Source organism: Drepanopeziza brunnea, assembly GCF_022702325.1.
Source record: "Drepanopeziza brunnea f. sp. 'multigermtubi' strain 214-2 chromosome Unknown ctg2, whole genome shotgun sequence".
Taxonomy (NCBI): domain Eukaryota; kingdom Fungi; phylum Ascomycota; class Leotiomycetes; order Helotiales; family Drepanopezizaceae; genus Drepanopeziza; species Drepanopeziza brunnea.
This window is the reverse complement of record NW_027094065.1, coordinates 1502641-1515488: the sequence shown is the minus strand read 5'-3', so window position 1 is coordinate 1515488 and position 12848 is coordinate 1502641. Positions and strand designations below refer to the sequence as shown.

At 49.9% G+C, this 12848-nt stretch overlaps 4 protein-coding genes across 4 annotated transcripts; 1 reads left to right on the top strand and 3 right to left on the bottom strand.

Moving 5' to 3' along the window:
* Window positions 1-2009: 2009 nt before the first annotated feature.
* L3040_001574 (uncharacterized protein) lies at window positions 2010-2513 on the bottom strand (the record flags this gene model as incomplete). Its single annotated transcript, XM_007294248.1, has 3 exons — window positions 2010-2143; window positions 2202-2350; window positions 2401-2513. The coding sequence occupies 3 exons, from the start codon at window positions 2511-2513 to the stop codon at window positions 2010-2012; spliced, it is 396 nt and encodes a 131-aa protein (XP_007294310.1).
* Window positions 2514-3737: 1224 nt separating this feature from the next.
* Window positions 3738-4966, bottom strand: L3040_001573 (uncharacterized protein; the record flags this gene model as incomplete). The annotated part of the gene is made up of 4 exons (XM_066156803.1): window positions 3738-4167; window positions 4284-4745; window positions 4813-4854; window positions 4929-4966. The coding sequence occupies 4 exons, from the start codon at window positions 4964-4966 to the stop codon at window positions 3738-3740; spliced, it is 972 nt and encodes a 323-aa protein (XP_066012819.1).
* Window positions 4967-5494: 528 nt separating this feature from the next.
* L3040_001572 (uncharacterized protein) lies at window positions 5495-6631 on the bottom strand (the record flags this gene model as incomplete). The annotated part of the gene is made up of 3 exons (XM_007294246.1): window positions 5495-5602; window positions 5654-6427; window positions 6485-6631. The coding sequence occupies 3 exons, from the start codon at window positions 6629-6631 to the stop codon at window positions 5495-5497; spliced, it is 1029 nt and encodes a 342-aa protein (XP_007294308.1).
* A 4489-nt stretch (window positions 6632-11120) lies between these two features.
* Window positions 11121-11940, top strand: L3040_001571 (uncharacterized protein; the record flags this gene model as incomplete). Its single annotated transcript, XM_066156801.1, has 5 exons — window positions 11121-11479; window positions 11593-11626; window positions 11675-11707; window positions 11763-11840; window positions 11896-11940. The coding sequence occupies 5 exons, from the start codon at window positions 11121-11123 to the stop codon at window positions 11938-11940; spliced, it is 549 nt and encodes a 182-aa protein (XP_066012818.1).
* Between the last annotated feature and the right edge of the window lie 908 nt (window positions 11941-12848).

Sequence of the window (12848 nt, the reverse complement as noted above, 5' to 3'; positions counted from 1 at the left end):
GGGTTTGCTTTTAATTTAAATTTTCAGCCTAGAAAGAGGTGCGGTTTAAGTATCATCCATCTACTACGTATCTAGTCTAAAATACGTAGTAATACCGTCGATCTTAATTCTCCGCATATGATTGTTGATAGCAATTAACCCATCTCCTTCTCTCATCTCTTCTCTTAAAGGGTTTCCCAAAACCTCACGTCAGAGGTTATTTGGAAACCTTTTCTCGGGTTCGAAACAAACAGTACGGAGTATTTCACCGAGAAACCCTTGGTAGAAAAAAAAAGAAATACAAAAAATAGGGGGTTTCACAAAACCTGCGTCGGATCAAACGAGCCTTAAATCTGATGCCAAGAGGGGCTTGATTGCGAACTACCGGTACCGAGCTACTTCACCCATTCGCCAAGATTTTGTAGGATAGTACTACTACCTAATCAGTACTTAGTAATACTTAGTACCGGTACTTGTTGGCGTCGGGCGGGTATCCAAAACGCTATGCTTGGACCTTACGTAGGATCTCCTACTCGGCTTTTTTTTCCAGAAGGCTGAGCTACGGGGAGAGAAGTGGAGTCGTCTATCTTGGCGGTAATTTCTCTATCTACCGGTATTGTTATAAGTACGGTAAGATACTACGTATCAGCTCTCCTGTTGTTTGGTTTCTTCTCCCTGTCCAAACTGACACCCCTTCTTCCGTGGCTCAGACTTCTGGAAAGACTGAGTGGAGGGTAGGGCGACGTGCTACTTATTACTGCTGTAACAACCGTTGCAAAATTACACTTTCGACAGTCATTTGGAGGGGAGGGATCATAGTAGTACCGGTACCGGTAGTAGTACTTAGTAGTAGTAGTACGTACTACTAGTACTATCCCCCATGAATAAATGTCAGACCCAGTTTAGGCCCATAAATCGTAGAGCAGAGGTTTCTTAATGGCTCAGAGCCCTATCGACTCCACTGTATAGACTAAATCCTGGCTCAACGATACTTTTCAAGGCTGAATCCTTCTTATACTACGTAAGTTGATTGGTTCAAGCCCTGGTAAGATCCCTTGCGAAATTATACTTTCGACATTTATTCTCGGGGGGGATAGTACCGTGTTTTCAATTAATCGGATTTAAGACTTTTCTTCTTATCTCTCGCACCCGTATCGCAGATCCTCCTGGTCTTGTCTTTGCAGTCGGTATGCCCGTCAGTGGTTAGCTAGCTAGCCGAAGGTTTCGTAGGAAGGCACCTCGTATAGGTAGAGAATACGGTACCGTAGCCTTGAAATCAATCTACTACGTACTACCATTGTATGCTGACTGACGCCCTGTACACGGGTACAAGATATGATCTTTTTTACATTAGCTATCATGCAAGAACAGTATCTCTCGTAAGATCGTCGGGAGCCGAGATGATGCCAGATGGGTATTCTGATGGGTAGGTACCGGTAGTGTGTGCGCATGCGCTAGCTATGAATAATGTACGTAGTAAAACATTCTAATGAATTCGAGCTAACCGCGGTATTGAGTCTGACGTCGGCGTATAATATCGGCGTGTATTCGGTAAGGATTTTTTGTTATAGTTCTCTTCAAGTTCTAGCACTGATTGACTTCTGGTGTACGCTCGAGTGCCAGCATATACGTAGTAGTACTTGGCTACTACCAAACGATGTTTTGCCATGTCACAGAGAGGTATTGATCAACAAGCTGAAGGGGTTTCCACAAATGCGAGTAGAAAATCCAAAATTGTGTCTAAGTGCGGGTGGATTCGATACTACAAAGTTTTGAAATGCTGGTAGGTGAGGCGCGTACAAGCCACAGCCTTGGCAATTCCTTGTCGTGAGAGTGCTCATCAACCCATCTCCAGCAGCCCATTTCTCATACCCCATGCCCCATCAATTACCGAGAAGTACTACCCCTTCGCAACATACCCAAGATACCCATGAAAACCTAAAGACATCGCGCCCACAATACCGACAGCCCTTGAGACCTGTTCGCACGGGGAGCGTTGACAAGCATGGTCGGCGTAGTGGAAGCTACACTTAGGAGGGACGGCGGCCTGGGAGTGGCCCAAGGCCGGTGGCCTTGGGCCAGTTGGTGAAGGCTGGCACAGAGCTAGTCGGGGTAGGCTGTGGTTTAGTCCCCCAGTTGCAAGCTTTCTTGATTTGGGTGATATCTAGAGATCGGGTCAGTCTTTGCAGGGAGGGGATGGCGATAGTTGGAATAAAGCGTACCGTGCTCCTTAGCTTCCTGCCACAATGGCTCGACGCATTTTGAGCAGGATTCAGTGAACTCCTGGGCATCTGGCGCGTTGCATATACAGCTGACCTCGTTCTTATTGCCAATGTGGGTAAATCTGCATGTTCTACCGATCCTTTTGATGCTGATAGATGTTAGTGTGAAGGCCAAACTATATATTGATGCTTTACTAACCTGGCGCAACGGACTTTGCACTCTCCAGGGATGTCATCGATATCCGAAAGGCCTGCAAAGGCAAAGCCCGAAAGCACGGCAGCGGCAATTAGAGAGATCTTGATGAGTTGCATAATGGCAGATTAAGACTTAATAAGTGCGAGGTGGGATGTAGTTATGAGAGAGGTTAGCGAAAGTGAAAAACGAGTGTGATGTTGATAAACGAATGTGATGTTGAAAAACGAGTGTGATGAGCAAGTGTGATGTGAGAGGGTGAAGAACGTGCAGTGTGGGTGAGATGATGCCCTTATATAACAAATGGACACACTCAATCGTTCTATATGTGACAACCTACGCTTGCAAGAAGGCGTGCATGACAGACAGAAATAGCTCGCGGAGCCACCGGATATGAAAATCACGAACCCGGGGTCGGGGGTCGAGGGTTGACATGAAGGATCAGGATCAGGATCCAGAAATGAGGCTGCGATGGCCATGGCAGAGGTACTAGGTAGGTACAGTAACAGTCATGAAGGTCGGCAAGTTTGATAATCGCCACGAGGCGAACGAATGTTGAGAATAGATGGAATACGGGCTATTCCGCCGGCCGCCAAGAGCGTGGCAATCCTATTTCCAAGTTGACCGAAATTTGACCAAAGCTATATTTAACGCGGAACTTGTCTCATCTTAGAGGAAATGAAATATGCCAATAATACTACTATATACATTTGGTTTTCTAACTGATCAGTGCGTTCGTTGACTGCGCACAGAGGAAATTGACCCAAGTATAGTTCGTATTACTTCCGTAGTCGTAGTAGTACGTAGTACTTTGTAGTACCTAGGTCGATATCAGTAAATTGATGATAGTGGATCTCTAGACAGGGGTTAGAAGGACCGTGAAAAGAAAGAAAGTAAGAGATGTGTGGAAAAGCTGGTGGGCAGGCAGCCCTCGATCCCCGAAATGGCCCTTGGTAAGCTTCAAACCCGCAGAAGAATCTACTACGTAGGTACTACGTACAATTAGACCAAATGATTGCATAAAAGTAAATGGATCATGTGACCATGGCTGATGGAAGGATCACCCCAAGCACTATAGTAAGAAAGGTCAAAAAGATTAAAATCGCTAGACAGAGGTAATAGTCAGTCACTGACTATTACGCTATCTAGCCTTGTGTATGGAAGCATAACAAGAATCGAAATGTCGTCTAAGATTGTCCCAGGTGTTTCCGGCGGAACTCCCGGCTGAAGCGAAAGTTCTGACTGCATTGAACGAAATTAAAAGAGATCCGAGTCCTAAAGGCTATATATACTACATATGTACATTGTACTTGGTTTGCCAGAGCTAACCAAGAGAAAACACGTCAACTGCTTTCGACCGAACCTACCATAGATACCTGGCCGTACGAATCCACGATTTTCACCTCGGTGACTTTGCCAACCTCATCTTCCATGATAACCCGGTAGCTTTCGCCTGCATATATCGGACTCGTCGCCCGGTAGGTAATCTTCTTCGGCGTCGCATCCCCCTCTCGAACATCGCGCCAGAAATTCAAGAGGTTTATCAAGTTCAGAGGGCCATGAACCACCAGATCACGGTGTCCTTCGAATCCCTGACACCACTCCTTCGAATAATGTATCTTGTGGGCATTGAAGGTCAAGGCCGAGAACCTAAACAGCGTGACCGGTGTCTGACAGAAATCCCGAACGTACTTGCCTTCTGGAAATGCCACTGGTTTTGGCTTCGCAGTGGGTGTGAGGGGAGCCTGGATCTCTGGCCGGAATATCCAGTTCCTGGTGAGGTTCTCGTCAGTATCAAAATACTTGACCACAAACACCCTGCATTCTTCATCTGATGATGTGTCGCCAAAACTCCAACTTAACACTGAAGACGCCTTGAAGACCCCTACCTCTTGTCGATCAACGCGAGACCATGATCATTCTGGAACTTCTTTTCCACGCCCACAACTATCATCTGCTCCCCCGTGCTGTTTCTTTTCCCTTTCGCAGAAACCAATCTCGTAATCTCCGTAACCTCTTGTCCGAGGCGCAACTTGTTGGCTCGCCCAACCCATTCTATCTCTCCACCAGCCCACATCCGTCGCGTGAAGGGACTGGGCGGGGTGAACGTTGTATCCGTCCCATCGCGCCCCAAATCCCGTTCTACTTGTGATGGCGTGAAGTATGCCAGGTGGTAGCCGGGTGGGAGGGGAGTTCCATTCTTTGGCAGATGCTTTGCGAGCTCAGGACGCGAGAGGGTCGCGGAAAGTCGTTGGAGCTGGTTGGCGTCGAGGACCTGGGTCTGTGTATACGGATCGGAGTATTGAGATTTCGCGAGAAAGTCGGAGGCCACTGTATCTGCGCTTGTGATGCTGTAACGACGACGGAGAGTATGTTGTGAGAACAAATATTGCGTAGGGATGGAGCTCGAGCTCGGACAGAGGCGGCGGCAAGCTGGAGACATGGTGAAGCTTCGCATCGCTTACTGCCAGTCAGGATCGATAGCATTGTATTTGATCGATGGAGGTCTCGTTCTCATCTTCCTTGGTACTTACTTATCTACACTCCTTTTCATGTTCTGGCCTGACCTCATTAACGTTATTGATGTTTAGAAGATGCCGATACACCATTATCGAATATCACCGCGGCTGACCCGAGTAGGTAGGTTAGTCCTCGGTAGTTGGCACCTGACTTAAGCGACCCACACCCGGCCGCGAGTGCTATTGATTCAATAGGTACGACGAGGCCGGTAAGAGGATGAAACGGCTCAGCTTCAGAACGAAGACATCGAACATTATGCAGGGCGGTAGGAGCAGCCGTTGATAACCCGGAAACCGTCTAGACCATGGACAAAGTTCGGACGATAACGTTTGGAAAATATGTGTATTTTTTGTTAGGCAAAACAAGCCGCAGCCACTTATTGTGCACCGCCAGATATATGTATGCAACGACCATCACACCAGGAACAGAAGCGGGCGCTGGTAAAAGTAATTCATCTATTTTCCATGAAGCTCGCCCGCCTCCTAACCCTCGACTCCAACTGCACTAGCACAAATGGAAAAGAAAAGAAAAATTCATATCTCTTAACGACATACTGTAATCTAGGATATTCACAACATCCTTATTCGTATCTTTGGATCATATCGCCCATAACAAAGTCTCGAGTATCTCTTTGCTCCTCCATGCGCTTGATGAGTTCTCTCTCTTTTGGGCTGCGTGGGCTGGCATCCTGTGAAATTGTCAGCGAGATAAATGTCAATACTGGCTGATGTGAACTTACTATACCCAAGAGAGCGGAGATGCTGGTAGCACTATTCTTCGTCTCTCGAAGTGGTGTCGGAAAATGGTACAATGGCTTTGGAGAGAATGCCCGGTATGCATTACTGCGAGCAGTCTGAATTTTCGGGGAGCTACACGGGGTTGGCGGACCAGTGGTAGTAATTCCTCGTTTCCAGACCTCCTCAAGCAAGATAGGAGACGCTCCTGCACCGTACTCGGAAGCAATGGCGGACCAGAACGAAGCTCTGTGCGCCTCGTAGACTTGTCGAAGACGGTCCTGATCGACGTTCGAGAAGTTGACTTGGCCCGAGGCCTCATTGCATTCGAGGCGGGTAGGCGAGTGGATGACCGGGTCGGAAAGAGCACGGCGGACCGGAGAAGGCTTCGGAAGGATGGCCACAGGGTAATTAAGAGCTCTGGGGGGAGGACTGTAGGAGCCGGCCGGATTGAGGAGAGTTGCTGCGGAAGGAAGCTGAATTTGTGCGGGCGATTGGGGTGAGTAGCTGTAGGACGAAGGAGTAGCGGGTTGCATACCCTCACTGATGGGAGATGGCATCGAGTGAGACATGACTGGAGATTGCAACGCGGATCCAGTAGCGGAACCAGCAACGGAACCAGTGCTGGAAAGGGTGTCGGAATCAGTTCGCTTACGGCGGTTGCCGCCGTGAGACAACTGGTGGTAGTGAAGACGGCAAGCCAACTCGGTCTTCTTCAAGTGAGCGGCAATGTGCTTGTACGGCTTCTTTTGGAGACGACTCTGAAGAAGATAAGCCTCCTGCGGTCGACCTGTTAGCTAGTCCTTCCCACTGCAGTCCAAAGCAAGTATTCGTACCTCGTTCTCACTCCAAGCTCTGCCACCACCAGTAGATGCCTGCTTCTTGTTCTTCTGGACACCGCAGTCGTGTCGGTTCGTGGCACCCATAGCGGAGTAATTAGAAGGAGCCACATAGGCGGAGGTGTTCATCTGTGGGGAAGACATGACAATCGTTTATCGTTAAGTGAAATTTGAAGGGTATAGATGGATAGGAAGATGTATGAGACTCGTTGATCCAGCAAGCGTCAAGAATTGAAATGTTGTAAATAGGCAGAACCGAGCTGCTGAAGAAATGAAATTCTGTTTGTCGAAGATAGCGTTTGGATTTTGAAAAAAGGGTATGGATGTGAAGTGAACGGAATGAAGTTCAAAGCGCTATAAACTACAACTAAGGAATGTAAGCAGCCAAGCCAGTTGGGTGGTGAAAGAGAGTGTATTAGCTGCGGAGTACGTAGTCAGAGGTCACGTCGAGTGTAAGAGAAAAAGAAAAGAAAAAAGAATGAAGATAACGGCCAAGGTGATCGATCATATATAGAAAGAAGCATTGGATCAGCTGTAGTATCCGGCCCCGGTAGCAGCCAAAGGCCGTGCATACTCTCCGCTGAATAAGTTTGCCGGGGTGAAGGGGTGGCCGATGTTGTTGACGGTTTCTGATTATCCATGGCTTGATTTCACGTCTCCATTAAGATACCCTCTTTTCGTCCCGTTCCTCTTCATACTGTGGTGTTTCTTGGTGGCCGGGGTGATTGTTTTGACAGGCGGGCTGTCGTTCTAAACTGTTACGACTTGTGTTGATGTCTTCAATGCAAGACCTTGAAGCATCAGGAGCGCTCCTTCATTGGACTTTCGTCGACATTACCGCCGGATCATGGCCAACGGGGGAAGTTTGTTCGACCATCCGTTTGGGGAAAACGCTACACATTGGCCACCATGATAGCGGCAGTATAACGCCTTCGCAGAGTTTTCAACACGACAGATTTCGAGAAATTCAAGTGCCGTGAATAAGTGCAGGCTTCTGTGGGCAGAGGCGGCCACCGTGCCTGTCCAGACGAAACCTTTCCTCACTTTTCCTGTTTGTAGTGCGCCCAAGATACTGGGGGCGAAGAAGCTTGAAAGCTTGACTGCAAGAGCCTTGTCCGGATGGTCATGGAGATCAAACCTGGAAGCGCCATTGGACGTTCAACAAACCTCTGTCCACCTCTGCACGATTGACAGCGTGGTTAAGATGCTGCTGCGGCGTCTCACAAGAGCGGGCGCTTGACTGGGCGGCGGCGCCTCCTGTAGACTGGGACTTGGGGAGAGCTCGTGACTAGCCGAAGAACACATCCGTTTCGTACTTGGGACCGATTCGAAGCACAGAGGAAACATTGCCAGCGAATGTAATGGGGGCATGGAACAAGCACAGGGAAAAGACCCGCCAGCCTCGTCGTTGGCCCGGCGCCGAGACACCCCCAACACTGAAGAAGGAAGCTTGGTCTTCCGTATGGCAGTTTCGTAGTGCCTGAATAAAAGCGCGAGAAGGCATGGATAGGTGGCATGAATGGCATAGCGTGGCATGACCAACATCAATCATGTTGAGTTCCCCCGGGGAACGGTGGTGATGGGAGGTGGTGATAGTGGTAGTGGTGGTGGTGGTGGTGGTAATGGTGATGGGAGGTGGTGATGGTAGTAGTGGTGGTGATGGGATGGGTGATGGAAGTACCTGGACCGGAGAGCTTGGGCTTTGAGGGCTTTGGAGACTTTGGGGGGCTTTGGGGTGGGAACGAAGCGCTAGATAGCGATTGGCTGGTCATGTGCTTCGTCTCTGGGAATCTCATTGTGATCTGCCATCCGATATCCATCTCGCCACTCATTCTTCTCCTTCTTCTCCTCCTTCTCCTTCGTCTCCTTTCTCCTCCTCCTCCTCCTCCTCCTCCTCCTCCTCCTCCTCCTCCTCCTCCTCCTCCTCCTCCTCCTTCTCGTCCTCAAGTCGTATTTTGCCCGTCCGTCTTCAAACGTCCCATGTTCGGGACTTGTCTCGACCGAACGCCACCAAGGACTGGGGACTGGGGACTGGGGACTCGGAGACGATGTAAAGAAACATGGCATTAACCTCGACTCGGGGCCGATGTCAGAGAGTACGCATACAGAGCACGGTCGGTATCGACAAGTGTCGATTGATGCGGTTGGAAGGACAGCATGAGATGTGTACGGCCGCCTGCCTTTAATCCGCATCGCGAGCAATGTTGCGTCGGTATGGGTGGACGTTGCTTCTGTTTCTTCGTTTGTTTGCCTAGTGGACCTGGTCTTTGTCCTCCGCTGGCCTTTTTTCGTCCGTCATCAGGAAAAAGAAGATTAAGCATCGGCAGGAGAAGCTTCTATTGTCCAAGCTTACAACCGCCTCTCGGAGTCTCGGATTCTCGACCGGATCAGGACGATTCTCGCCCTGTCGGGCTGAGCGACCGGGCTTCACCTTCACCTTCACCTTCACTTTCACTTTCACTTGCACTTCACGGACCCAAGGCAAGAGTGGCTCGATCCTGGGCCGGCCGTGACAGCTGGCTGCTCACTCGTCGAACATCTCTACGCAAAGATGTGGCTATACATACATAGGTAAGGGGAAAATACCAAACTCGTCATCGGCCAAGTTTCCTACTTCGTATTTACCTCGATTTGTATACTTATCCGTACATACATACATACATACATACAACTACATACACATACACGATCGGTCAACACGAAAGGGCCGGGGAGTACTCTCGGCACGCACATCTCGGCCCGCCTGCTTTGAAAAATCAGACCATCCATAGGTAGGTACTCTTGCAATTCCGTCAACTCGGATCTTTTCTCATTTTGTTTCTCGCTTGCCGGATCTGATATTTGGACATTTTCCTGTTGGATTACCGGATCACAAATACGATCCCTGCAGCATAAGGTCAAGGCGATGCCATGTCGGTCGGTGATCCCGACAAGCTGCTGCATGCAAGGCATGGATACCTACGGAGGACTTCACCTCCCGGATTTCCCCACCATCTCTCATACTGGCGCGCCGTTTGTGCAAAGGGGTCGGGTTGCAATTGGCAGCAGACGGGACAGAATCAATTTATCGATAAATAATGTTGGTCGTATGTTGCAGAGGAAGTACTACTATTGTCCAAATCGGTGGTTTGGCAATGTAGTAGGTATCAGCGCCTCTCTCGAATTCCACTTTCAAGTTCCAGCTGCCCCGAATGAAGCTGGAAGCCCATGTACACTCCACTATACAGAGTACGGAGGAGTATCTCGAGGTTCCTGTCACCCTTGAATGAAGGTGCCGAGACCTAACCTTGGTTCAACGGATGAAGGCGAGTCGCGGCTAGATCTATCTCCATCTCCATCTTCATCTCTCTCCTTAAAACTCAGCTCGAAGAGAGGCGAAGAGAGGCGAAGAGAGACAATTGCTATGAAAGTAGGTAAAGTAGATAGAAGTGAAAGCTGAAGCGTGTCTCTACCATTACCCCGCGATCCGATAGATTTCCTGGGGACTGCCAACTACCGACGATCACCATCATCCGGAGACATTAGGACTTGCTCCCAATCACGGATTCAAGGGTGTCGACGACATGCCTGCGATGCAAGATACTCGAGGGGAATCCATTGACCGGTAGGCGGTGCGATATCACATACTCGAGTCGGCTTCCTGTACGACGACGACGACGACGACGACAATGACTGCCACTCGCGGCCACATGCTTTCAAACGTAAAAGGACGGGACAGACAAGACAGGAATTCGCTTAACTCACATCAGTGCAGAAGCATCCCAGCAGCACTCCGGCGGCGAGGAGTCGAGTCGAGTCGCGTCTCCGACCGAATAGGTGGTGTCCGCTGTGCTCACAAACTACCTTCCGTTACAGTTACCTCGTAGTATCTGCCTCGTGTGTGGTGGAAGATACCAACCTCGTACATGGTTTTTCAGCTGCATGAAAAAATTGTCCGGTGACCGTGGCTCTACTTCTCGACCTTACCCTGGAGGTGATTTCTCTCGAGCATCTTCGTCTTACTCGAACCCTTTTTCCGGACTTTGGCTCCCGACCACCACTACGACCTCCTTCTCCTCCATCCCTGGCCCTCTCAGTTGCACAAGCACAAACCTACGGAGAAGACAGGAACATAGACTGAACTGCACTGAACCAGCTGTTGACACCTTGGTTGGGACTGGCGATCCTCGCAGCTGATGAACCAACAGATGGCACCCACACCCAGCCAATCTTGTATACCCATGACTGCCCTTCCCTCTTCCAAACCCTCTGCATGTACGGACTGATGCTGTACTCTAATGTGGCGGCCTCTAAACCATCAGATCACCACTACGAATCAGATCCTTCCGTCCGCTTCTCCCTCTACTCGTATGGTCCGTCACGCTTACGTCTCACTTCCGGCTCTTTTCAGGCTCGGTCGACTACCTCGGGGGGGATTGAGAGGAAAGGAGCCTTGTCAACTACATCTGCCCACTCTCAAGTACCTGAGGCCGTACGTATCTTGGTACCTGTCAAGTGGCGCCCATCACTTAACGCACACGCGACCTTGCCGTCTGAGACTTTGCCGCGCAACAACTGGATGTTCCCCTTGCCATCCCAAGTCATTTCAATACATTGTCAGAACACGGCACATTCGCTTCCTACTTCGTCCCCAATGTTGAAACGTACAGACCGGAGCGAGCTTGACACGGCAACGAGAGCATCGCCTTCGCAACCTCGATCGAGCGCCCCTGATGCTGGAAAGACAGAGACTTCGCCGCCAACGCGGAAGAGGCGCGCATCAGGAACTGGGCAAGCAGCATCGTCACTCTCAATGTCGGGCCCGTCTAGCTCAGCAGCGTCAGCGGCAATGGCTGCGGATGAGCCAAGCATGACTGACTTGTCCATGGGTCCACCGCCGGCCAAGAAGAGTAGGACGAATACTCCGTGGACTCCTGCGGAGGAGCAGAGGCTGAAGACCATGCGGGATGCTGGGAACAGTTGGGCCGAGATCGCGAAACTGTTTCCGATGAGGTCAGTGTAGCTCCCCTTTGCTCTGTTGATTTCATCGCAAAATCAGTGACGCGTTGTACAGACGGCCGGCTCCCGGAACCTACGTGGAGAGCGCACGCTGATCTACGGAGTAGGACCGAAGGATCTGTAAAGAAGCATTGGTATAAGGTATGGCTTCTGTTAGCAATGAAAGGCCATGTTGACGAACCATGATAGGATATGCACTATGCCGAGTTCGCAGAAGACGACGTACGTATGTTACCACCAGCAAGTGGCACTTTGTCTGATGGTGCGGTAGAGCCAGGCTCTTCTTAATGCCATCAAAGAATACGAACAGAATAAGTGGAAAGAGATTGGCAAGAAAGTTGGCAAGCCTGCCAAAGTAAGATACAGTCTTGTTTTTCTTGAGAGCCAAATCGCATGCTAATGCTCTACAGGCATGCGAGCAATATGCCAAAGAGAATTTTGGCGGCAAGATATAAGCTGGGCGAAGCTTGCATATCTTTCGGATACTAATAACGCTTTCCTGGCTATCTCCATGACTCAACTCAAGCTTTGCGCCTTCTACCTCTACGCTCTCCACCTTATTACGATCTACCTCAAATCACTTCTCCTACCCCCACTCATCATGCTCTTTCTTTCATTGTGGGCGGTATTACGCGGCCGCATTTTGCCGGCGCAGGCGGACATCTGCTCCAGCTCTACAGCGCGCATCATTTCAGCAAAGCGGTTCGATTTTTCGGGGACGGTGGGATCACTTGCCAGATGTCATTCGGAACAGATCTGGACGATTGCAAAGATGAAATGAGTGTGGCTGGCTTTCCTGGTTGCTGGTTCCGGGGCTGTGGGCTGCTCTCTCTCTATGCTTTAGGACTTTGGGAGAGCTACAATACCCAACTACGGACTAAATAAGGACGCGCGCGAGAAATCATACCTTGAATTAATGCCTGAGCTAAAGGAAAATTCTGGACATCTCTTTAAAAGAGTGAGTAAATTACTTCCCAAAGTCGCGCATCCATCCGCCTGAACTCAGGTGAGGCTGAAAGAAGAAAATGCAAATCCCCAAGGTACAAGGACCCGAGCGTTACCTGACCACCGGGATCAAGGATCCAGGCATAAGGTCCCGATATTCAAAGCTGGACAACACAGCAGCGGGAGATCGGGTTCACTTCAGGGGTACGTATAAATGCTACCCACAATGCTCCCATCAATCCTATTCCTTTCCAACCCTCACTTCACGGCGCTATGGTGGCCCTGCCGTCAGAGCTGCGTCTTTCCGATGGCGGGGATCTCAGTTCCGAGCCATTGGGATCGGTGGAAGCAAAATGGAACACGGTTCCCGGCGCGCTGTGAGACACAATTATGCAGATGCCGACCTTGCCGGGGCCGT